The following is a 25,673-nucleotide window of genomic DNA, read 5'->3' as shown; positions in this document are numbered from 1 at the left end:
AGTCTCCAAAAATGAGATGGCAAATTCAAGTTCAGCTCTGTCAGAAGTGACAAGAAGGTACACACAATGAGCATCACATGCATCTCCTACCTTCTGGGCACATGTGGTCACATCTAGCCAGTCTCCCTGAGCCAGCAGGTCCCAAAGCTGTCTTTGGATCATTGCTTCTCCATGACAATTTTTGCCAGTTCTTCGCTGGTCTGCAGCGTTCCTTTCAAGTAAATGAAGCAGAAAGGAGGCTTCAGGCACGAGAATTTAGGTTCCTCAGCTGCCACAAGCGAAGAGCACCACTTGTATTTTTTATTACTACCTGCTATGGACTGAATTGTGTTCAGTTCATAACGGGTAGTAATAAAAATTTACAAGTCGAAGCCCTAATCCCCAGTATGATGGTATTTGGAGTTGCAGGGCGGGTGGGCTTTGGGAAGTGATTAAGGACAAGGTCAAGAGAGTGGGGTCCCCACGATGGGATTAGTGGCTTTGTACCAAGAGGAAGAGAGAACAGTTATCTCTCTCCTTTTCCCTCCCTCCCCCCACCTGTCTCTCTCTCTCTCTTTCTCTCTCTCTCTCTCTCTCTGTCTCTGCAATGTGAGGACATAGCAAGAAGGTGCCATTTGCAAGACAAGTAGAGAGCATCCTCCCCAGAAACTACGTCTGCTGCACCTTGATCCTGGACTTTCCAGTAAGAAATAAATGTCTGGACTGGGCGTGGTGGCTCACACCTGTAATCCCAGCACTTTGGGAGGCCAAGGTGGGCAGATCATCTGAGATCAGAAGTTCGAGACCAGCCTGGCCAACATGGCAAAACCCTGTCTGTACTAAAAATACGAAAATTAGCCAGGCGTGGTGACGGGCGCCTGCAGTCCCAGCTACTCAGGAGGCTAAGGCAGGAGAATCGCTTGAACCCGGGAGGCGGAGGTTGCAGTGAGCTGAGATGGCACCACTGTACTCCAGCCTAGGCAACAGAGTGAGACACTGTCAAAAAAAAAAAAAAAAAAAAAAAAAAACAAAAAAAAAAAAAAACAAAAAAACAGGAAACTCACCCAGTACCATTCCCTTCCTCCAAGTATTGACTCCTTTCTGAGAGTCTGGCTTTTGATCTCTTAGTGACTTCAAGTAATTTTTCTGCACTTAGAGTTGTTATTTACAGGAGGTCATTCTGATAGTTTACCTGGCTACCACTGGAAGTGGCCCCTGTTGAGGATATTATGAGTAGACCAGCTGACTGCTTATCATTCACTTCCCTCACTTCCGTCCAGCCTCCCAGGAAGTTCATTCCCTCGCTATGAAAACAGAACTTGTCTACCTGAGAAGCCCTGTCCAAGCAGTGGTCATGCAGCTCACATGTCAATACAATTTGATAAATTAAGGGACCAGTTTGCTAAGCAGCCCAATCTTGAATTCAACCACTCTGAAGTGCTAAGGATTAAGATTCTAGAGGGGACCAGGTGCGGTGGCTCATGCCTGTAGTCCCACCCAGCACTTTGGGAGGCCGAGACAGGTGGATCATGAGGTCAGGAGATCAAGACTACCCTGGCTAACACAGTGAAACCCCATCTCTAATAAAAATACAAAAAAAATTAGCCAGGCATGGTGGCGGGCACCTGTAGTCCCAGCTACTCAGGAGGCTGAGGCAGGAGAATGGTGTGAACCCGGGAGGCAGAGCTTGCAGTGAGCTGAGATCGTGCCACTGCACTCTTTAGCCTGGGCTACAGAGCAAGACTCTGTCTCAGAAAAAAAAAAAAAAAAGAAAGAAAAAGATTCCAGAGGGATGAAAACAGAGCCAACAGGCCTGTTAGGCCCAGTTCTTCCAGGAACCAGCAGTGTGACCTTGAACAAGTCACTGACCTTCTCTAACCCAGCAACATACAAGGAGACTATCATACCCGCCAAACCCCACCTGCGGGTTTGATTACAAAGATCAAATGAGGTAACATATGGGAAGCGCTTCGTAGACTGTGTCTGACATTGTGATTCTACTGTGACTTCCTGAAGTTTAAAGACAGAATTCTAGTCCCCAGGGCTTGACACCAGAGTAGGAGCTTATGTACTCAGAAGAATGAAGGGAATGAGTCTGTCCAGATTCTTTTCCAGACAGTGTCTAGTAAGACGTGTAAAATAAATGGTCACTCAACTTAGTCCTAAAGGGAAGAGGGTCTGCTTTTCTTTCTTTTAGAACCCAAAGCTGAAGTCATCTGTGTGTAAAATGCAGAATGAAATACAATCCTAACTAAGTTGTGTCACAAGACATGCTGCTCAGGAGCCCCCGCCCCTTGGGAAGCCATCCACAGGAAACACGAGCCCGAGGTGACTGGGAGGGCCAGATGGTGTCACTTAATACAAAGGAGAAAGAAACTAGGCACGTACTAGTGATAGACAGTTACACTAAAGGGAACTGGGTTTTAATTTCAATGGAAATAAAGCCCTGAGAACTTACAGGGAAAGCAAGGGGCACGGATGCGGGAATCTGGGGGCACGGAAGCGGGAAAGTGGGGGCACGGAAGCGGGAAAGTGGGGGCACGGAAGCGGGAAAGCAGGGGGCACGGGTGCGGAAAAGCGAGGGGCATGAATGCGGGAAAGCTAGGGGGCATGGCTGCGGGAAAGCAGGGGGCACGGGTGCAGGAAAGCTAGGGGCACGGATGCGGGAAAGCACGTGGCATGGATGCACACAAGCGAGGAGCAGGGCTGGAAGGAAATTGAGATGGGGGCCATCATTCAGTGTGCCCTAGTTCAGTGCCTCCTGTGTGAAATGAGTTAAATGGCACCACCCACCTCTTAAAGCTATGCAGCTATTTTCCATATCCCCCCATCCCCAGTCCTCTCTGCCTCTGTGGCATTTGTCTTGAGGACAGGGAGAGTAGCTCCCTGTGTTCGCATGGCCTGGGGAGGGCCTTCCAGCAGCTTGACCAACCCGCAGCTGCCCTCCCTCCCTCTCCAGACGCAGCCTTTCCAGTGGGTGCTGGCTTTAGTTCCCGCTTTCTCTCTCCACGGGCTAAGAGGCCGGCTCCCTCTCCGCCCAGCACATGCTACTGGCCTCTTTCATGGCGTTCCCTCCTTCCGGTTCTCTGAACACACCAAACTCACTCCTTGGGGTTTTTGATAGCTTGCTTTTTCCTCTCTCCAGAAAGTTCTTCTCCTCACCTGGAGGTGCGGTCAGCGCTTTTTCATTGTCCAGATCACTGCTCAAATGTCAGCTCCCTGGAGAGGAATTCTTGGACCCACCAGCTTCAGCTCCCTGTTCCCAGCCACTTTCTATCACATTCCTGCGTTCTGGTTTCCTCAAAGCTCTTATCTCTACGGGAAATTATCTTGCTTATTTGTGTGGTTGTGATTGTCCGTGTTTCTCCATCAGAATGCATGTTTGCTCATTGCTGTATCCCCTGTGCCTAAGACCCTAGGATCACAGGCCACTGTAAAATGATAGTCATTCAGTTAGCCAAAGTGATAATTCCAAAATTTATTTCTTTCTTTTCTTTCTTTTTTTTTTTTTTTTTTTTTTTTTTGAGACGGAATCGGGCCCTGTCGCCCAGGCTGGAGTGCAGTGGCTCGATCTCAGCTCCCTGCAGCCTCTGCCTCCCAGGCTCAAGCAATTCTGGCATCTTGGCCTCCCAAGTAGCTGGGATTACAGGTGCGTGCCACATGCCTGGCTAATTTCTGTGTTTTTAGTAGAGACAGAGTTTCACCATGTTGGCCAGGCTGGTCTCGAATTCCTGGCCTCAGGTGATCCTCCCACCTCAGCCTCCCAAAATGCTGGGTTACAGCCTGAGCCACAGGGCTTGGCCTAGCTCTATCTTTATTATTAGCTTCATTTTACAAGCTGTGATGCCGGGGGTTGGGGTAGTACACAGAAAGATCGCGCAGCTAAAAAGCAACAGGGTTGGGAGTGGAAACCAGGTTTGTGTCCTCCTCTCTCCTTCGGCTCCCCAGTCGCCTTGGGGAGTTCCCACAAATGGACCCCAAACCTCCTGATCATCAAAATCAACGGGAAACGTCTTCAAGAGGGTCCAGGGCCCGCCCAATTCCTGTGGAACCAGAATCTTTGAGAGTGCCGCCCAGAAGTCCTTGTTTTTCAAAAGCTCTCCAGATCCCAATACTCAGCGGGAACTTGGAAACCACGCTCTTTACCGGGGTGTGAAGCCACCCCAGCAGCTGGAAAGCGTCCTAGGAATGCGCTGAGGCCTCTGACTGTGGTCACTGGGAACATCATTCCGCGCTCCCTTGCCCGGCGGCTGGAGCAGCGTGTTCGCAGCGCCCTCTGCCGGACATTTGGCAAAACCGTAACTGCAGCCAACGCCCTCGGCGGGGTGTGTAGGGATGTCAAGCAAGCCGCGCTCACCAGCCCCCTTTGCAACGCGGGAGAATGTAATGCAGCTCCCTACCGCGAAGTGGAGGTGAGTACTAAATAATACCCGCTGACTGAGAAAGTGCAAGTTCATCCGATTTTATTAATAGGCCGGCGCGGTGGCTCACGCCCACTAATCCCAGCACTTTGGGAAGCCGACGCTAGAGGATCCCTGTAGCCCAAGAGTTTGAAACCAACAACATAGTGAGATCCCCGTCTCGATCTTGTAGATAAACATTTAATTAAAAAAAAAAAAAAAAAAAGGTCGGGCGCGGTGGCTCACGCCTGTAATCCCAACATTTTAGGAGACCGAGGCGGGTGGATCACTTGAGGTCAGGAGTTTGAGACCAGCCTGGGCAACAGGGCAAAACCCCTTCTCTACTAAAAATACAAAAAACTAGCCAAGTGTGGTGGCAGGTGCCTGTAATCCCAGCTACTCGGGAGGCTGAGGCAGGAGAATCGCTTGAACCTGGGAGGCCGAGATTGCAGTGAGCTGAGATCGTGTCATTGCACTCCAGCCTGGGCAACAGAATCAGACTGACTCAAAAATAAATAAACAAATAAATTATATTAAAGAACAAACAAATTAAGAATTTACTTCTAATTAGAACACTCCATACTAGCAAAACACACATAGGTTAAAAAGATGGTTACATACATGTTTATCCAATAGATTTGGCCACCACTAGGTAGAGTTGCGTCCTCAGGAGTTTCCCACACTTCTAGCTATCCCCTAGTGGATCCAGAAAGAGAAGGCGGAGAGAGGAGAGAAAGCCAGTGCCTGAGGGGAGCCAGGAAGGACTCACAAGACAAACACAGCCTAGAACTGTGCTTACATTGTGCTGGGAAAAAGAAATAGACACCAGATTCCTGCTTCCTGTTTCCTTATGTGAACCCAAAATATCTGAGACAGGTCTCAACCAATTCAGAAAATGTATTTTGCCAAGGTTGAGGACACGCACCCGTGACACAGCCTCAGGAAGTTCTGATGACATGTGTCCAAGGTGGTCGGGGCACAGCTTGGTTTTATACATTTTAGGGAGACATGAGACATCCACCAATATGTGTAAGATGGACGTTGGTTGGGTCCAGAAAGGCGAGACAACTCGAGGTGGGGGCGGGGCTTCCAGGTCATAGGTGGATAAGAGACAAACAGTTGCATTCTTTTGAGTTTCTGATGAGCCCTTCCTTGTGGAAGTACGAATTTCCTTGTGGGCAAATTATGAGCAAGGTATGTAGCTTTTTTTTTTTTTTTTTTTTTTTTTTTTTTTTTTTTTTTTAATCTTTGCGGCTCTCTTATTCAGGAAATAAAATGGGAGGCAGTTTTGCCTGAAAGTTCTCAGCTTGACTCCCTTGGCTTAGTGATTTTGGGTTCCTTGGAAAACGATTTATTTTCCATTCACACTTGTGGGAGGAAGTGGCCCAGACTCATGGGGTTTCGGTGTCAAATTCTAGGCTAGTATAGAGGGAGCCCATGTGCTTGTCTAAGTTTATTCATTTGTCTACACTAGCAGGTGGCAGCTGGCTGGGCGTGGTGACTCACGCCTGTAATCTCAGCACTTTGGGAGGCCGAGGCAGGTGGATCACTTGAAGTTAGGGAGGCGGGTGGATCACTTGAAGTTAGGCGGGTGGATCACTTGAAGTTAGGAGTTCGAGACCAGCCTGGCCAAGATGGTGAAACCCTGTCTCTACTAAAAATACAAAAATTAGCCGGAAGTGGTGGCAGACGCCTGTAGTCCCAGCTACTCAGGAGGCTGAGGCAGGAGAATCGCTTGAACCCGGGAGGCGGAGGTTGCAGTGAGCCTAGATCGTGCCACTACACTCCAGCCTGGTGACAGAGCGAGACTCCGTCTCTCTCTCTCTCTCTCTCTCTATATATATATATATATACACAAAAATTTAGCCAGGTGTGGTGGCACATGCCTGTAGTCCCAGCTACTCGAGAGGCTGATGTGAAAGGATCACCTGAGCCTTCATCACTGCAGTGAGCTGTGATGACTGAACAGGGTGAGTCAGCTTGGGGGCAGGTGCCTACAAGCCTTTGAGAGAGGGAGTTCACTCTGAGGACGGGTGGGTGGGGCTCAGGCATTGTTAGTCATATTCTTGTTCTCATTTCCTGTTATGCTTTTTTTTTCAATCTCTCTCTGCCACTTCCTTTGATTTCACCCATTTCTCCTCTATCTTATTATCTTCCCCCCTAAAAAGCTAAATATGATTTTAGCAATCATTTGTCCCCACAATCCCATGATAATAAAATGTCCTTGTCCTCATCAATTAATATGCTGATTTAATTTTTTTTTTTTTTTTGAGACAGTCTCGCTCTGTTGCCCAGGCTGGAATGCAGTGGCGCGATCTCGGCAACCTCTGTCTCCTGTGTTCAAGCGATTCTCCTGCCTCAGCATCCTGAGCACCTGGGATTACAGGCACGCGCCACCACGCCCAGCTAATTTTTGTATTTTTAGTAGAGACGGGGTTTCAAGATGTTGGTCAGGCTGGTCTTGAACTCCTGACCTTGTGATCTGCCCACCTTGGCCTCCCAAAGTGCTGGGATTACAGGCGTGAGCCACTGCACCCAGCCAAATTTTTTTCTTTCACATCTCTTTTGAGTTCTTGAAAATTGCTGCTGGATATGTTTTTTGTTTGTTTGTATTTCTTTATTTTGAGGTGGAGTCTTGCTCTGTCACCCAGGCTGGAGTGCAGTGGCACAGTCTTGGCTCACTGCAACCTCCGCCTCCTGGGTTCAAGCGATTCTCCTGCCTCAGCCTCCTGAGTAGCTGGGATTACAAGCACCCACCACCATGCCAGGCTAATTTTTGTATTTTTTTTTTTTGAGACGGAGTCTCGCTCTGTCGCCCAGGCTGGAGTGCAGTGGCGCGATCTCGGCTCACTGCAAGCTCCGCCTCCCGGGTTCACGCCATTCTCCTGCCTCAGCCTCCTGAGTAGCTGGGATTACAAGCACCCACCACCATGCCAGGCTAATTTTTGTATTTTTAGTAGAGATGGGTTTCACCATGTTGGCCAGGCTCATTTTGAACTCCTGGACTCCCAGTGTGCTGGGATCAGAGGCTTGAGCTACCGCGCCTGGCTTGTTTGTTGGTTGGTTGGTTTTGAGACAGAGTCTTGCTCTATCGCCTAGGCTGGAGTGTAGTGACGCAATCTCGGCTTACTGCAACCTCCAGTTCCCGGGTTCAAGCAATTCTCTTGCTTCAGCCTCCCAAGTAGCTGGGACTACAGGCAAGTGCCGCCCTGCCCAGCTAATTTTTGTATTTTAAGTAGAGATGGGGTTCCATCATATTGGCCGGACTGGTCTCAAACTCCTGACCTGCAGTGATCCACCTGCCTCAGCCTCCCAAAGTGCTGGGATTACAGGGGTGAGCCACTATGCCTGGCCTACTGCCAGATATGTTTTTGTTTGTTTGTTTGTTTGTTTGTTTGTTTTTTGAGATGGAGTTTTGCTCTTGTTGCCAAGGCTGGAGTGCAATGTTGCAATCTTGGCTCACTGCAACCTCTGCCTCCCGGGTTCAAGCGATTCTCCTGCCTCAGTCTCCCAAGTAGCTAGGATTACAGGCATGTGCCACCATGCCCAGCTAATTTTGTATTTTGAGTAGAGACGGGGTTTCTCCATGTTGGTCAGGCTGGTCTCGAACTCCCAACCTCAGGTGATCCACCCTCCTCAGACTCCCAAAGTGTTGGGATTACAGGCGTGAGCCACGATGCCAGGCCCAGATATGTTTAAGAGGATTTTGTCTCCATAGTGGGGAGAAGGGAAAGATGAATCCTCACCCTAAGGCCCAACAGTAGTTCAGGGAGGTACAATTCTATGCAGAATGGTCTCCCGTGTTTAGCCTGACAGGCCAGAAATACAGGTAGCTGACTCATTGGGGAACTTCTGCCATTTAAAAGAAACTATCCTTTTCTTAATTATAAAAGTATATTTTGTTGTAGAATTGGACTCCTGAAACTTTAATGAGCATGTGGATCCCCTGGGGGGCTTGTGAAGCAGCAGCGTCTGACTTGGGAGGGCTGCGGTGGGGTTGGGATGCCGCATTTCCAAGCTCCATGGTGGTGCTGAGATCACTGGCAGACAAACCACACTTGGGACTATCAAAGATTTAGCAAACAAACAAAAAATAGCTAGGATTGCATAAGCCAGCTGTAAATTTGCCTCCTCAAATGGGACATCGCTTTCCATTCCTCTCTCCACGCCGGACTAGCTCAGGGCTCCAGGCTTCCCTCTCCAACGTCACCCAGAGCACTGAGAGAGGGAACAGATGGAGATGAGGATGTAGAGTCGCTGGGGAGGCCAGAGGTTTGGAATGAGTGAGTGGGGTGGGGAGAGGTGGCCAGGGAAGGAGAAAATCAGAGGGGAGTCTCGTGCTGCTGCTGCCTGAGATAACTGATGCTTTGCCTCCTCACCTGAGGTGAGTCAGATGCAGGGATATGCAGAATGAAAGGGAGAATCCGGGCAAGAGCTCTGAGTGGGTGGGAAGCTGAGAAAACAGGTAAGGTGGACCAGACCCAGAAATCCACTTCTCCACCCTCCCCTCCAAGCCTAAGTCTGGAGAATGATAATCCAAGGGATGCCCCCTGCCAACCCCCCAACATCTCTCAGTGCTCTCCCTGGGAGGATGAAGAGAAAGCCCTGAGCTTGCTTCTCAGGTGGGGAGCCTTGGTGCCTGGGACTTTCCACTCCAGGGTGTGTAAGAGGCCATTCTTCCATTGCTACGAAAGAAAAAAAAAAAAGTACCGGCCGGGCACAGTGGCTAATGCCTGTAATCCCAGCATGTTGGGAGGCCGAGGCGGGCAGATCACCCGAGGTTGGGAGTTCAAGACCAGCCTGACCAGCATGGAGAAACCCGTCTCTACTAAAAATACAAAATTAGCCAGGTGTGGTGGTGCATGCCTGTAATCCCAGCTACTCAGGAGGCTGAGGCAGGAGAATTACTTGAACCCGGGAGGTGGAGGTTCCCAGAATTAAAGAGAGATGAAAGACCTCAGACTGACAGAACCCATAGAGGCCACAGGGGAGAGATGAGGAAAATCTGACATCTACACATATTCTTGTGAATCCAATAACATCAAAGACAAAGTCCTTAAAGTTTTCAGAGAAAAGGAGCAGATCACTGGCAAAGACACCCCACTAGACACACACAGCTTACTAAGTGAACATATATCAGAGGGTCCTTACACAGACGGGGGCAGGGAGAGAGGACAGCAGTGGGTAGGAGTGCTGAGGGGGACTCCCAAGGAACGTCTGCTTGCTGGCACCACGAGCAGACCCCGGGATACAGCAGTATCCTGGGAAGGGCCCTATGGAGTGGAAGGACCACCTCCTTACAGACCAAGACCGCACTCTTGGCTATTCCTAACATCAGTACCTCCTGGGAAGGGTGAGTGCTTCTCTTTTTTAAGTTAGCGAGTGCCCATGTAGAAATGTCTCAGACAGAGGCTGCTGGCTGCTCAGACAAGGCCCTCACTGAGGGTTACCACTGACAGGAAGCTGGTCCTCAGCTTTGCAAGTCAGGGGGCCCTGAAAGAGGATCCATGCCTGGGTGACTGGCACTTACTCAGGAGGAGCTGGGGATGGGCTTGCCTCTGGAGAGCCCCCTTGTGCTGGTGGCCAGGGACACCTTCCTTTTACCCCCAGCCACTAGCCTTTGCTGATTGGGGTGGAGACAGGGAGGATGGAAAATGAACACCTGACCCAAGTGAAGTGGGTTTCCCCTTCCTGGGACACTGAGAGTTGAGCCCGTGGGCTGCTTTGAGCTGAGCAGAACATGAAAAATGGGACCAAGATGGCGCCATGGTAAACCAAACACTGAGGAAGCCAATAAACAGAAAGGACAGTGGAGCAGATTCATGGAGGGAAAAATGAAAAGTAAGAGTTCCTCTAGCTCCCAAGACAGACAGAGAGCATCTGCAGATTCTAACCCTGCTTTGCTCATTCATCAGAAAAGAGATTTTCCTCATCACGTACCATGTGCCAGGCACTATTCTAGGCTCTGAAAATGCAGCATGGAACCAGGCAGCCAGAACCTCTGCCCTCTCGGAGCTTACCTTCTAGTGGAAGCAGGAAAAAGATAAATATACAAGCAGACCTACAAGAGCATGACAGCCTGTAACAGCAGGGGCTGTGGAGCAGCCACTGCAAAGGGTGGTCAGAGAAGCCTCTCTGAAAAGGGAGGAGACGGATGGACTCTGGAGCAGCAGCAGTGGAAACAGGAAGACTGTTAGTGAGGACACAGGTCCAGGGAGCAGTGGTGACGACTTCATCAAAATGTGCAGCCAAGACGGCAAGAAAGGGACGGATTTTCAATACGTGTGAATGGTCTGAATGACAGGACTTGCTGAAAGCTCAAACACGCAGGCAAGAAAGAGAGTCTATTCAAGGATGACTCCTAGGTTTGAAGCCTATGCAACCAGGAGGAATATATGCATTTACTGAGATGGGGAAGTTTGGAGCAGGGGAGAGGGCCAAGAGTTGAATTTTGAGATGCCTGTTTGATACCCAAGAAGGGACATCAAGTAGGCAAGTAAGTCTATGAATCTGGAGCACTTGGAAGAAATCAGGGCTGGAGGTGGGAATCTGGGTGTCGCCAGCACATTGACTCACACTGAAAACCCAGGGCCAGATGATGTCATCTAGAAAGGGTGTGGCATAGAAGACTCCCCACACAGAGGTCTGGGGCATTTCAAGGCACCTGGAGTAGAGCTGGCAGAAGAGTCTGAGAGAAGGGGCCAGTGAGGGAGGAGGGAAACCAGAGGATATATTTCCAAAGGAAGAAGAAAGCACCGATTCTGGCTAACACAGTGAAAACCCGTCTCTACTAAAAATGCCAAAAAAAAAAAAAAAAAGCCGGGCACGGTGGCGGGCACCTGTAGTCCCAGCTACTCGGGAGGCTGAGGCAGGAGAATGGCGTGAACCCGGGAGGCGGAGCTTGCAGTGAGTCGAGATTGCACCACTGCACTCCAGCTTGGGTGACAGCGAGATTCTGTCTCAAAAAAAAGAAAGAAAGAAAGTGCCTCAAGCAAAAGGGTGTGGGCTGGGGCGGTGCTCACGCCTGTAATCCCAACACTTTGGGAGGCCAAGGCCGGCAGATTACTTGAGGCCAGGAGTTCGAGACTAGCCTGACCAATATGGCAAAACCCCATCTCTACTAAAAATATAAAAATTAGCCAGGCATGGTGGCGTGCACCTGTAATCCCAGCTACTCCGGAGGCTGAGGCAGAAGAACGGCATGAACCCAGGAGGCGAAGGTTGCAATGAGCCGAGAGTCTGCCATTGCACTCCAGCCTGGGGGACAAGAGCAAAAGTCCCTCTCAAAAAAAAGGAGGGGGGAGGGGAGGGAAGGAGAGGGGGGAGGGGAGAGAGTGGTTAACTGTGCCACATTCCCCACATTGATTCATCAGCAAATCTGACTTAGGGTCTCTACCTTCAAAATGCACCAGTAGGATCAGATGTGGTGGCTCACATCTATAATCCCCATGCTTTGGGAGGCAGAGGGGGCAGGATGAGGCCAGGACTTCGAGACCAGCCTGGGCAAAATAGCCAGACACCCCATCTCTACTTTTATTTTATTTAAAGAATAGGCCGGGTGCGGTGGCTCACATATGTAATCCCAGGACTTTGGGAGGCTGAGGCAGGCGGATCACCTGAGATCAGGAGGTCGAGATCAGCCTGATCAACAAAAATTAGCTGGGCATGATGGCACATGCCTGTTTACTCGCAGCTAGTTGGGAAGCTGAGACAGGAGAATCACTTGAACCCGAGAGGCAGAGGTTGCAGTGAGCGGAGACCATGCCATTGCATTCCAACCTGGGCAACAAGAGTGAAACTCCATCTCAAAAAAATAAATAAATAAAAAATAAATAGGCTGGGTATGGTGGCTCATGCCTGTAATGCCAGCACTTTGGGAGGCCAAGGAGGGTAGATCACCTGAGGTCAAGAGTTTGAGACCAACCTGGTCAACATGGTGAAATCCTGTCTCTACTAAAAAATACAAAAGTTAGCTGGGTGTGGTGGTTTGCACCTGTAATCCCAGCTACTTGGGACGCTGAGGTAGGAGAATCGCTTGAACCCAGGAGGCAAAAGTTGCAGTGAGCCAAGATCATGCCACTGCACTGCAGCCTGGGCGACAGAGCGAGACTGCATCTCAAAAAGAAAAGAAAAAAAAAGAAATAAGCCATAGGAAACCCATTACTAAATTCACTGTAGGGGTTTCGTTGAGACTAAATCATATAATGAGGGCCCATGAGAGAAATGCCTTGTGTGAAGTCTACCTCTGCCAACTGTGCAGGACTTGATGACACATCCTTTGATATCATCCTTACCCCTGGCTTCATCTTACTGTCTTATTTGTATTTTCGGTTTGCACCAATGGCCTCCTTAATGTTTGAGGGAGCTATGCTACACAGAACTCTAAAAGCTGCTAGCAATAATTTTTCAAGCAAGGCAAAGCATAATGAAAAAAAATTAATACGCTTTCCAAATTCTGTTATCTCTAATTCCCACCTCACTATGCTCTTCACTTGAAAACTTATCTTCCTTCTGCGGCATGTTGGCAAGCATTCACCCAACTCCTCTTCACTACTCCCAAATAAGGACTTGCTGATATTTTTAGCAAAACAATTTATAGGTCCATTTTTCAAAAATCAAGCTAGTTCACCCCTGTGTGTGCTCATGCACACACACACACACACACACACACACTCACATACTGCTTAAGTGATCAGAAAACCCAGCCACACAATTTATTTATTTATTTATTTAGTTTTAAAAGTAGAGGCTGGGTCTTACTACATTGCCCAAGCTGGTCTTGAAACCCTAGGCTCAAGCTATCCTTTTGCCTCAGCCTCCCAAAGTGCTGGGATTACACGCATGAGCCACGGCACGGGGCCAGCAATGTATGTATGCATGTGCATTTTCTTTTTTTTTTTTTTTTTTTTTTTTTTTTTTTGAGACGGAGTCTCCTGGCGCGATCTCGGCTCACTAGCCTCCCGGGTTCCCGCCATTCTTTCAGGTATATATACAGGCGCTAATTTTTTGTATTTTTAGTGCACTGTGGTCTTTCCTGACCTTGTATCCGCCCGCCTCGGCCTCCCAAAGTGCTGGGATTACAGGCTTGAGCCACCGCGCCCGGCCTAGTGCATTTTCCTTATATATTGTTTATACATGATACAAATACTTCCCCATACTTTATTTGCATTATTATGTTTGGTATCTGTGAGAACAATAATATTTTGGATATTCGAAACATTATTGGGGCAAATATCCAAGCATTAACAATTAATGCTATAGTTCCCCTTTATCACTCACTTTTCCCCAGCTGCCTCCCAGAATTAGCCACTGTTATCAGTTTGATGCATAACCTTCTAGATTCTCATGTTTGCTTTTGTAAATATATACACGTATCTAGAGCAGTCTATTGGTTTTTGTCATGTGTATGTGGGTGTTAAATGAAGGAGTGCTGTACAGGTTGTGCTGTTCTACAACTTGCTTTTTTGATTTAGCTATGTCTTAGGCCACTTTTCTTCCTCCCAGGGAAGAGCTCTTTTCTATGTTTTTTTTTTTTTTTTTTTTTTTTTTTTGCAGGGGGGGAGGGTTGTTTGTTTTGTTTTGTTTTTGAGACGGAGTCTCACTCTGTCGCCCAGGCTGGAGTGCAGTGGCATGATCTTGGTTCACTGCAACCTCCACTTCCCAGGTTCAAGGGACTCTTGTGCCTTAGCCTCCCGAGTAGCTGAGATTACAGGTACACGCCACCAGGCTCAGCCAATTTTTTGTATTTTTAGAGACGGGGTTTTGCCATGTTGGCCAGACTGGTCTCAAACTCCTGACCCGAAGTGATTTGCCCACCCTGGCCTCCCAAAGTGCTGGGATTACAGGCATGAGCCACCGCACCTGGCCATAGGCATGGTTTCATGCACTGGGAATACAACTGTGAGCAAAAAACTCTCTTTACCTCCATGGCACTTAGATTGTCTAGAGGGCTGACAGCAAACAAAGTAAGTATAAGAAAATAACATGTTGGGGCCAGGCATGGTGGCTCACACCTGTAATGTTAGCACTTTGGGAGGTCCAGGCGGGCGGATCACCTGAGGTCAGGAGTTCGAGACCAACCTGACCAACATGCAGAAACCCTGTCTTTACTAAAAATACAAAATTAGCCGGGTGTGGTGGCGCATGCCTCTAATCCCAGCTACTAGGGAGGCTGAGGCAGGAGAATCACTTGAACCTGGGAGGTGGAAGTTTCAGTGAGCCAAGATTGTGCAACTGCACTCCAGCCCAGGCAACAAGAGCAAAACTCCATCTCAAAAAAAAAAAAAAAGAAAAAGAAAAAGAACATGTTGGTTAATGACTAGTCCCATAAAGAAAAATTTGGGATAAAAGAAAAGCCAGGCATGGTGGCTCATGCCTGTAATCTCAGCACTTTTAAAGGCCAAGGTGGGCGGATCACTTGAGGCCAGGAGTTCAAGACCAGCATGGCCAACATGGCGAAACCCTGACTTTACCAAAAACAGAAAAATTAGCCAGGCATGGTGGCATATGTCTGTAGTCCCAGCTACTCAGGAGGCTGAGGAGGGAGGCAGAGGCTGCAACGAGCTGCAATTGCGCCACTTCATAACCTGGGCAACATAATGAGATCCTGTCTCAAAAGGAAAAAAATCAAAAACATAGGGATTTCCAAGAGGCAGGGATTGTAATTTTAAACATGATGGTCCAGGATGGCCTGTGGAGAGAGTAGCAAGTTGAGCGAAGTCTATGTCTTTCGTTTCTATAGACAGTAGCTTCTTTTTCAGACGGAGAGAAAACTGAGGTGTTTTCTTTCTTTCTTTTTTTTTTTTTGAGACGGAGTCTTGCTCTGTCGCCCAGGCTGGAGTGCAGTGGTGCGATCTCCGCTCACTGCAAGCTCCGCCTCCCGGGTTCACGCCATTCTCCTGCCTCAGCCTCCCGAGTAGCTGGGACTACAGGCGCCCGCCACTGCACCCAGCTAATTTTTTGTATTTTTAGTAGAGAAGGGGTTTCACCATGTTAGTCAGGATGGTCTCGATCTCCTGGCCTCGTGATCCGCCCACCTCGGCCTCCCAAAGTGCTGGGATTGTATACAGGCGTGAGCCACCGCGCCTGGCTGAGGTGTTTTCAACGTTTTTTTTTTTTTTTTTCCCCCATAGAGGTGGGGTCTCGCTATGTTGCCCAGACTGGTCTCAAACTCTGCCTGAAGTGAGCTTCCCACCTTGGCCTGTCCAGGCTGGAGCACAGTGGCAATGATCTAGGCTCACTGCAACCTCCGCCTCCCAGGTTCAAGTGATTCTCCTGCCTCAGGCTTCCCAGTAGCTGGGATTACAGGCGCCTGCCATCACGCCCAGCTAATTTTTGTATTGTTAATAGAGACAGGGTCTCACCATGTTGGCCAGGTTGGTCTTAAACTCCTGACTTCGGGTGATCCACCCACCGCGCCTCCTGAAGTGCTAGTATTGCAGGCATGAGCCACTGCACCCGGCCGGCTTTTTTTTTTTTTTAAACTAGTCAAGGACAGTAGTGAAAAAGGGAGGAGAGAAAAATAAATTTTCTGCAATCTCTTTTTTTTTTTTTTTGGGACAAGAGTCTCGCTCTGTCGCCCAAGCTGGAGTGCAGTGACACAATCTCAACTCACTGCAACCTCCACCTCCCAGGTTCAAGCAATTCTCAGGCCTCAACCACCCGAATAGCTGGGACTACAGGCGCCTACCACAATGCCCGGCTAATTTTATTATTTTTAGTAGAGACGAGGTTTCACCATGTTGGGCAGGCTGATCTCAAACTCCTGACCTCAAGTGATCCGCCCAACTTCACTTCCCAAAGTGCTGGGATCACAGGTATGAGCCAGCTCACCCAGCCTGTTTTCAGCAATTTCTTTCCCGCCACACAGCCCTCCTGCAGTTGCCTCAACTTACTTCCGAGACCTGACTGTGGAGCAGTTTCCTGCTAATATAGGGTCAGAATGATCACACTTCTCTCAGCCCCTACACAGCATGCCAGATCTCCACTTGGCTGTTTTCTCTTTCTGGCAAAAATTGTCCAAATGAGCTAGAGTCAAATATAAGTATTTGCAAAATATTGGGGCCATTAAAAAAAAATCATTTGCTGAAATTGAACAGTTTATGATGCCAAGTAATATATTCGAAAAGAAAAATTGCCCAAGTCAATGGATTTCAAAACATTTGACTTATATCCACAGGAAGAAATATATGTGGGATCTAGTACATTCATACATAACAGAAATCTAAAACATACCTGGGAGTGGTGGCACGTGCCTGCAATCCCAGCTACTCAGGGGGCTGAGGCAGGAGAATCGCTTGAGCCTGAGAGCCAGAAGTTGCAGTGAGCCGAGATGGCACCACTGCACTCCAACCTGGGCAACAAAGCGAGATTCAGTCTCAAAAAATAATAAAATAAAAGTTTCACAAAATAATACTTACCTTTACTGTGATTCACCTTTATATGTGATTTTTCTTTTCCATTCTATCTTATTTCATTTTAAATAAAGTTTTTCACTATTCACTAAATTATTTCTCAACTGTCTGTTTATTCTCGGGGGTTGGGTGTTCAAGACCTTTTCTTTTCAGAACCCGCAATTTTATCAATAAACTTTTTCTTGTTGTTTGTAGTTTGAGACAGAGTCGCTCTGTCCCCCAGGCTGGAGTGCAGTGGTGCGATCTCGGCTCACTGCAAGCTCCGCCTCCCAGGTTCAAGCGATTCTCCTGCCTCAGCCTCCTGAGTAGCTGGGATTACAGGCGCCTGCCACCAGGCTCGGCTAACATTGTATTTTTAGTAGCGACTAGGTTTCACCATGTTGGCCAGGCTGGTCTCGAACTCCTGACCTGAAGTGATCCACCTGCCTCAGCCTCCCAAAGAGGTGGGATTACAGGCGTGAGCCACCGCACCCGGCCAAAGGCAAGATTTTAATCTAGGGTGCCTTGACTCTAACTTCAGTACTTTTTTTCAGCACGACTATATTTTTATAAAACTTGAAGAAATGTTTCGACCTGAATATGAGATTGGACAGGTGAGACTAATGTTTGAGGGTACTGCATGGGTCAATGATAGTATTTCTGAGTAGTTTGGAAATATTAAAACTGAGGAAAATAATTATACTTGCCGGGCGCAGTGGCTCACGCCCCTAATCCCAGCACTTTGGAAGGCCAAGGCGGGCAGATTGCCTGAGCTCAGGAGTTTGAGACCAGCCTGGCCAACATGGTGAAACCCCGTCTCTACTAAAAATACAAAACAATTGCACGGGAGTGATGGCAGGCGCCTGCAATCCTAGCTATTCAGGAGGCTGAGGCAGGAGAATCGCTTGAACCCAGGAGTCAGAGGTGGCAGTGAGCCAAGATCACGCCACTGCACTCCAGCCTGGGCGACAGAGGAAGACTCCGGCTGGGCGGGGGGGGGGGGAGGGGGTAGAAAATAATTATACTGTAATAATCTGGAAAAAAATATGTTCACACAGTATTAATGTGTGATCATCATCTCATACATTCCAGAAATGAGGTTTCAGAGAGCTTTCACTGACCATGTGTCATAAGATATCCATTTATTTTCGGATCCCTTTCATCCCATTTTCAGCTTCCTCCCAGTTGCCCAATGTCCCCTGGAGTTTTCTATCCAAGACCCCCATCTTCTTTTTTTTCCCCTTTCACCCCATTTTTAGCTTCCTCCCAGTTGCCCAATGTCCTCTGGAGTTTTCCATCCAAGATCCCCATCTTTTTTTCTTTTTTCTTTTTCTTTTTCTTTTTTTTTTTTGATACTGGGTTTCACTCTTGTTGCCCAGGCTGGAGTGCAATGGCACGATCTCTGCTCACTGCAACCTCCGCTTCCCCGGTTCAAACGATTCTCCTGCCTCAGCTTCCCGAGTAGCTGGGATTACCGGCGCGTGCCGGGATTACAGGTGTGAGCCACCGCACCCAGTCCCCCCCATCTTCTTAAACGGGTCAATTTCTTGGCTCTTGCATTTTGACTTTTCCATCATTCCAACTGCCATCCTGTGTCCTGCTCTTTCCCAAGGGTTGCATTCTTACTCTGCTGAATGCTATATTATTGGATTTATGAACAATTGTTAATGTATTATAATTGTCTGATACTTTGATTTACCAAAATGAACACTTCTATGAGAGTAAGACTGGATCGAACTTGTTCACAATTAGGATCTTCGTGCATATCCTAGTTCTAAGGGATACAGAGCACAAAATATTTGTGAAATGGAACAAGCTTTCAGACTTCATACTAGCATATATCTTTGCCTTATGCCAAAGATGTGAGGATATGACTAAATATTGAAGTTTTGTTTTGTTATTGAGCCAAGGTCTTGCTCTGTCATCCAGACTGGAGCGCGGTGGTGCAATCATAGCTCAGTGTAACCTCCAACTCCTGGGCTTAAGCGATCCTCCCAGCTCAGCCTCCCTAATAGCTGGGATTACAGGCAGGCACCACCGCACCCAGTTAATTTTTAATTTTGCGTGTGTGTGTGTGTGTGTGTGTGTGTGTGTGTGTGTAGAGACAGGGTTTCAGTAGTTGCCTCCCAAAGTTCTGGGATTACAGGTATGAGCTACCATGCAGGACCTGTTCTGTTTTAATACTTAGTAATTCGGTGTAAAGTCCTCCAAAGAACAGGTGGGGCAGGTGGGAAACTCCCTTTGTTTGTTTGACCCTCTAGCACCAGGGATAAAATTTCAACTTCATTTTAAAGTGACAACGTACTTTTCCAAGACCAAGTGCGAAACAGTAAAGGGAAGAGCTAGCTCCGTAGCTGTCCGTCACAGAATGCCACAAGCTTTCAATTATGGGACAAAATTGGAACACATGGAAACCCTGTGCAAACTCCCGTGACATCTTCCCTTCTCTCCAAGTCCCTTCCCACAGACCCTGCGCCCTCCACGATTATTCCCCAGGGGCCAAGCTGGACAACTCGGGTCCCACTACCCGGACTCAGCGGTGCCCCCACAAAGGCGTCCGAAAAACGCCGGGGCAAATGTGAAAAGTTGTCAGAGGCCCTCGGGCAGTCCCGAGATCTCCCCCAGGCCAGAGGGCCTGACTCTCCCTAAATGCCATGTTCCCCTACATCGATTCCCAGGTTCCCAGAAAAGGGTGGAATCTAGGTTGGACAAGGCGCAGCGCGAAAGTTAATTCTTCTGAGCCCCACCCAGCCCCCAGCACCTCTCCGGGCGGCCCCGTGGGGTAGGGAGGAGCTGGGTCCATTAGACTCCGCTTCCCCCGCTCCGCCCACCCAGGGCTAGGGAGCACCCCAAGAGTTGGCCTCCTCCCACGCTGCGCGCGCACCTACCTGCCCCCACCCCCCACCTGCTGGCGTGCCCAGTGGAACAGAGCCTTGTGTCTCCCCGTCAAGTCCCCGGATGCTCACCTCCCCGACTCGCCCCCGCTGTGGCCCCGCCCCCGCGCGGCTCTTCGTGCCACGTCACCGCCTGCGTCTCTTCCGGAGGCGCAGCGGACGATGACGTAGAGGGACGTGCCCTCTATATGAGGTTGGGGAGCGGCTGAGTCGGCCTTTTCCGCCCGCTCCCCCCTCCCCCCGAGCGCCGCTCCGGCTGCACCGCGCTCGCTCCGAGTTTCGGGCTCCTGCTAAGCTAGCGCCGCCGTCGTCTCCCTTCAGTCGCCGTCATGATTATCTACCGGGACCTCATCAGCCGTGAGTGCTCACTGCACTATCCTTACTGCAGCACATGGGGATCTGGGGTGCGGGTGGGGGCGGGGAAGGCGCCGCCGTCGCGGGCCCGGGGAACTCCGGCGGCCTTAGCCGAGCGCGGAGGGATCGGTGCCCGGGGCTCGCGGCCGGCTCTGTTGCGTTCGGGAGCGGCAGAAACCGCGTGCGGCCGCCGGCGCGGGAAATGCGGGAAATGGCGGCGCCGGGCGCTCGGTGACGGGCGGATCTGTGTATCCGGCAGACGATGAGATGTTCTCCGACATCTACAAGATCCGGGAGATCGCGGACGGGCTGTGCCTGGAGGTGGAGGGGAAGGTGAGTCGGTCGGGCCTGCGCGTGGGGGAGGCCGGGCCGAGCGGGCTCGGGTTTCCGCCGCTCCCCCGCCTGAGGTTGTGCAATCCTCCCCGCCGCCTCCTGGCGGAGGAGACGCTCTTTCCGGGCTTGGGTTTTTCTAGAAAACTGGAGGCGGAGCTGATCCTGGAAATAGGCCCGCCGCCTCGGCGCCCATCCTCCTCCCGGGGTTGTCCAGGACACGATGCCTCCCGCTTAGGAGCCCCGAGCCCTTTCGTGTGCGCCGGGTCCCTACTTATCAACCAGACGCACCACAGGCCCGCAACTGGAACCAACTTTTTAATGACCCCATTTTTTGTTCCGGCCAACAGACAACTCTTAAGTTGGGCCATTTTGAGAAATCCACGGGTCACAACTTCATTCCCAAAATAGTGCTTTTTTGATTTTCAGCAAGAACGAAGAATACTTCTTATCCGTGAACTATTGGCTTGGAAGGTGCTTTGGATGTGTTTGTGTTTTTTGCAACTATATTGCTTTTTCTTAATGCAGATGGTCAGTAGGACAGAAGGTAACATTGATGACTCGCTCATTGGTGGAAATGCCTCCGCTGAAGGCCCAGAGGGCGAAGGTACCGAAAGCACAGTAATCACTGGTGTCGATATTGTCATGAACCATCACCTGCAGGAAACAAGTTTCACGAAAGAAGCCTACAAGAAGTACATCAAAGATTACATGAAATCGTAAGTGATATTGGCAGTACCTAGCTGATGTCTGGAATCTTACGGGATTTAAAGATGGGCTAACTCTTGAGGTTCTTTCGCAGTGGATGGATATACTTTTGTGAAAGTCTTTGCTTTTTATTAATGAGTTCACTGAAAAGAATGGTTGCTTTTCTATAATGTGAGCATATTGAAGCCTGCAGTCTGGTTCCGTTTAGAATTAGAATAGTACTTTGAAAATAGTCAACAAGAAATGTAAACATTCTTGAAGGATACCTTCTGTGAACTAGTAATGTCTTAACAGCTGGTTGCCTTTTTCAGTGTTGTCTTTTTTTAAGCTTGGGTATTTTTTACTTTAAAAATTGATTTTACTGAAAATTCAGTACTTCAACTTGTTAATGAAATGTTGTTTTAGAATCAAAGGCAAACTTGAAGAACAGAGACCAGAAAGAGTAAAACCTTTTATGACAGGGGCTGCAGAACAAATCAAGCACATCCTTGCTAATTTCAAAAACTACCAGGTAAATACCTTAAGTATTTGGATCAAAGGATTGTACAATTTTAACTTCAAGAGCAAAAATTAAGTTGGTTAATCTTCAATTCTATACTAGTATTCAGGGTGTAGAAAGTGGCTTTCCCAGCTCTCAGGTGTTTCCAAATCCTGTCGTCTTGATTGAAAATTTGCTTCCCAGATGACATTTCTCAGTTTTTCTTTTCCTGAATTGCTTAACCACCTAAGTGTTCTTTGTTTTCTGTTTACAATTCTCATGTGTCTCATTGCTACTGGTCCTCCTTCTGATATATCTGAGCTTGTTAATTCTACTTTTGGAAAATATCAGTGGCTTTCCCTTTCCTCTAATTTTCCAACTTCATGCATTCCTTGGCCATAAGATACTTCCAAACTGTATGGTATATTCTATCACTGTCAGCCTTATATTCCCTTACAAGCATGCTCTAGGGTTTGGGATTGTATTTAGGACTGAGAGAGTAAAGGTTTCCAGAAAGCCTGGTGTTCCTGGATTGCTCTGTACATTATTTTTCTATGTAGGTCACTAGTAAGGTGCCTTAACCCAGTGAACAGATGTTTATAATAAGTGGGCATCAGTGCTTTTGGGTACTGGAGTTCTCCTGATTTTTGTGGTGTTCTAAACCTTCCCTTGTACTGTAGGGAATGGCATGTACTTGTATGTAATGGTCTAATTCTAGGTGTTTTGTTTGCTTCCCAAGTTCTTTATTGGTGAAAACATGAATCCAGATGGCATGGTTGCTCTATTGGACTACCGTGAGGATGGTGTGACCCCATATATGATTTTCTTTAAGGATGGTTTAGAAATGGAAAAATGTGTAAGTACAAGGGGGAGTGGGTTAAAATCAGTAATGTAAAAAAAAATGAAGATATTTTAGATGTGATTTCCAATTGTTTTGTGACACAGAATGAGTTTTACAGCATTCTGAAACATGGATTTAGTTTTCTCTTTGGGGATCAAGAGAATTGTGTTTCATATGTAAAAGATTCTTAGGGTATAAAAAGGCTTAGGACCTTGTTTGTGGAAAACGTTGAGTGCAGATGGAGCATAATAAAGTACAGTTTAGGCTGGGTGTGGTGGCTCACACCTGTAATTTCAGCACTTTGGGAGGCAAAGGTGGGTGGATCACCTGAGGTTAGGAGTTCGAGACAAGCCTGGCCAACATGGCAAAACCCTGTCTCTGCTAAAAATACAAAAATTAGCCAGGCATGGCGTTGGGCACTTGTAATGCCAGCTATTCTAGGGGCTGAGGCAGGAAAATCACTTAAACCTGGGACGGGGGTTGCAGTGAGCCGAGATCCCACCACTGCACTCTAGCCTGGGCGACAGTGAGGCGCTGTCTCAAAAAAATAAAGTACAGTTTGAATGCTGAAGGAGATCACAGAACACCATTGATCTTCCTCTAGATATGGCCTCGCTTTCACTTCATAATCATGTTTTGTTGTATACATATGGATCAGTATCAGTGTTTTTCACTTTGGTTTGCTGATAATTGGCAGCTGATCATTGAAAGCTTAGTGCAGTACTAGCTTTTAAGTAAATAGAGCTGACTGCTGAACTGGTATGCAAATTGCTTTACTAATATATATAACTCAGTGTCTCCTATGGAAGGAACTGCTGGAAGCTGTATAGAAACAAAGGCATTCTTTATCCTAGCTTTCATAGGCTTCTGTATAAATTAGGAAGAAGATAAACATAAGGCTATACTGAACAAGCAAGATCGAGAGTCAACAATAGACAGATTACTTAGAACAGTGTAAGATGACTTACCAAAGGGGTTATTCAGAGAGTATCTGAGGTTTTTGTTGGTAGAGCAGGGTGTGGGTGGTACATGCCACAGCCTTCTGGAAAATGAACTACCGCTGATTTGGTAAGGGTATTCTGCATCCACTGATAGACCTTGAACAATTTACTGTTGTTCTTTTGGTTTGCACTAGGATGCAAAAGAAAAATCCCTGCGCTTTCTGTCTGTCTTTGTGGCGGCCCAGATTGAATTGGGGAATACATCTATAGCCTAGAAATATAGGCTATGTTAATGGTAATGTAATTTTTGCAATGTAACGTTTGAAAAACATTAATATAGTTTTTGTTTTTACAGTAACAAATTTGGCAATTACTTTGGATCTATCACCTGTCATCATAACTGGCTTCTGCTTGTCATCCACACAACACCAGGACTTAAAAGACAAATGGGACTGATGTCATCTTGAGCTCTTCATTTATTTTGACCGTGATTTATTTGGAGTGGAGGCATTGTTTTTAAGAAAAACATGTCATGTAGGTTGTCTAAAAATAAAATGCATTTAAACTCAAATATTTGAGAGAATGCCTTTTAGTTTAATGCATAGTTAAATTCATCCTGTAGTGTTCCTGGAGGAGCTAGAGCCTGGTTGTAGGCTACTACTCATCAATTAACTTCTACAGTGGAGACTACTACTGGGACTGGAATATAAAAAAGAATCAAAGGTTTTGATTGTGAGTTGCAATAAAGGGAAAGACCATGCTCATAGCAGTGCCAACATCTGAAGTGTGGAGCCTTACCCATTTCATCACCTACAACGGAAGTAGTTAACTGGAAGAGATTACCAAGAAAATAAAAAGAGACTCATTCAGTGGAAGCAACTTTGTCTCAGCTTATTTAACATAGAGCCAAATCTGTTGGGATGAATGTTAAACTCCCTGGTAACTACAGCACAGGGACTGGCAAAACTAGCCTGTCTGACCACCTGTTTTGTACACTTTAAGGTGGTTGGTTGCCTTTTTAAATGGTTGAGGGGAAAAGAATACTTTGTGGGATATGGAATTTAAGTTCGTGTCCAGTTTTACTGAAACGTGGCTATGCTCATTCGTTTGTGGATTACCGTGGCTGTTGTCGCTGCATGAGCAGAGTTGTGTCTAAGACTAGAGCCTGTGAGTTTGCCAGCCCCTGATTTAAAAGATGAAGGTACACAGAATGTGGGCTGGCTGGTGGGCAGAGGGGTAAAAATGTTCTCTATATTGTATCTGAAAAGACTGGGTGTGTGAATGAATAAGAAAATGCATCTATTTGACAGACCTGGAGCAGTTATACTACCTGCTGCTAAGGTTTCCACTACAGATGCAAGAAAAACATGTCCTTGCGCTTTCCGTCTGTCTAATTTGTGGCAGCTGAGATTGAATAGAGGAATACAGGGGAAAAAACGGGAAGAGAATTTTTGAGGAGGGTCGGTCACCCAGGCTTGGAGTGCAGTGGCACAAGCAGCTCACTGCATTCTCTGCCTCCTGGACTCAAGCCGTCTTCCCACCTCATGCTCACTAGTTGCTGGAACTACAGGCATGCACCCCTATGCCCAGCTAACTTTTGTAGAGACCAAGTATCACTTAATTGCCCAGGGTGGTCTCAACTCCTGAGCTCGAGATCTGCCCACCTCAGCCTCCCAAAGTACAGGCCCAGCCTGGAAGGGAAATTTTCAAAACGTGAGTTTTGGGAAATAGTTCCTACCAGCCTTACCTGGTTGATGACACTTGTGAAAGAAAGGTTAAAAGCAAGCCAGTGACTCTGGTCTGTTTGAACATGTGAATGCAGTGGTTTGAGCAATCTGGAGTTTGCCCTAGTGTCAAAATTCCAGACTCTGTCCGTAGTGTCCAAAACCTGAGGCAGATATTAATCATGTTAACACCCACCCCCGTGATTGGAAACAAACCTAAATAAGTATTGGAAACTTAAAACTTCATAGCAATTTTAAGCATTCTGATAGTTTTTTTTGCAGGGATGGGGACATGCCATGTGACCCAGGCTGGTCTGAAAACTGGCCTCAAATGATCCTGCTTTGGCCTTCCAAAGTGTTGTGATTACAGGTGCGAGGCATTGCACCTGGCTTAGCATTCTGATTTGACATTGTAATGAAAAGTGTTGTCTCATCTGCAGAGCCTTTTGTCCTCTGAAACTATAGCAGGGAGGGAGTTTTCAGGCAGTGGTCAAAGCTGGGATAGTGGAGAGGACCTTGAGGTGAGAGATGGAAGCTAATTGGTGAACTAGCCTTGGAAGCTTGAAACAGCAGACAAGTAGCAATTCAGAGGCTTTGTGGGCTCCACCGCCCCGACTTGTTTTGAAAATGTT

General features: G+C 47.8%; 2 protein-coding genes and 2 non-coding genes across 5 annotated transcripts in view; 3 read left to right on the top strand and 1 right to left on the bottom strand.

Annotated features, from left to right (window-relative positions):
* The window catches only part of SLC25A30 (solute carrier family 25 member 30), a 76,788-nt gene extending 57,019 nt beyond the window's left edge, over positions 1–19,769 (bottom strand). Inside the window, exons 1-3 of the mRNA XM_050766222.1 lie at positions 19,738–19,769; positions 16,614–16,731; positions 91–211 (exon numbers count right to left, since the gene is read on the bottom strand). The gene's annotated coding sequence lies outside the window, so the exon portion shown is untranslated. The remainder of the gene's footprint in view (positions 1–90; positions 212–16,613; positions 16,732–19,737) is intronic.
* Positions 19,770–19,812: 43 nt separating this feature from the next.
* On the top strand, positions 19,813–23,888 carry TPT1 (tumor protein, translationally-controlled 1). Of its 2 annotated transcripts, XM_050766240.1 has the most exons (6): positions 19,813–20,022; positions 20,279–20,352; positions 20,878–21,068; positions 21,463–21,568; positions 22,275–22,391; positions 23,673–23,888. In XM_050766240.1, the coding sequence occupies exons 1-6, from the start codon at positions 19,995–19,997 to the stop codon at positions 23,673–23,675; spliced, it is 519 nt and encodes a 172-aa protein (XP_050622197.1). In that variant the 5' UTR covers positions 19,813–19,994; the 3' UTR covers positions 23,676–23,888. The 2 variants fall into 2 exon arrangements, with proteins under 2 accessions (XP_050622197.1, XP_050622198.1); XM_050766241.1 differs by lacking the exon at positions 20,279–20,352 and having other exon boundaries at positions 19,999–20,022.
* On the top strand, positions 23,456–23,583 carry LOC126940895 (small nucleolar RNA SNORA31). The gene has a single exon (XR_007720968.1). It is a non-coding gene; the product is annotated as a small nucleolar RNA SNORA31 (small nucleolar RNA).
* A 722-nt stretch (positions 23,889–24,610) lies between the features above and the next one.
* On the top strand, positions 24,611–24,747 carry LOC126940896 (small nucleolar RNA SNORA31). Its single transcript, XR_007720969.1, has one exon. It is a non-coding gene; the product is annotated as a small nucleolar RNA SNORA31 (small nucleolar RNA).
* The last annotated feature ends 926 nt before the right edge of the window (positions 24,748–25,673 follow it).

The sequence above is a fragment of the Macaca thibetana genome, chromosome 17 (genome assembly GCF_024542745.1).
Source record: "Macaca thibetana thibetana isolate TM-01 chromosome 17, ASM2454274v1, whole genome shotgun sequence".
NCBI lineage: Eukaryota > Metazoa > Chordata > Mammalia > Primates > Cercopithecidae > Macaca > Macaca thibetana.
Note: the sequence above shows the minus strand (reverse complement) of the source record. Positions and strands in the feature narration are given on the sequence as shown.

Coding starts and splice junctions, on each gene's coding strand:
- TPT1 (XM_050766240.1), top strand. CDS start 19,995: ATGATTATCTACCGGGACCTCATCAGCC. Junction 20,023..20,278: donor CTACCGGGACCTCATCAGCC/GTGAGTGCTCAC, acceptor TGTATCCGGCAG/ACGATGAGATGTTCTCCGAC. Junction 21,569..22,274: donor CTAATTTCAAAAACTACCAG/GTAAATACCTTA, acceptor TTGCTTCCCAAG/TTCTTTATTGGTGAAAACAT.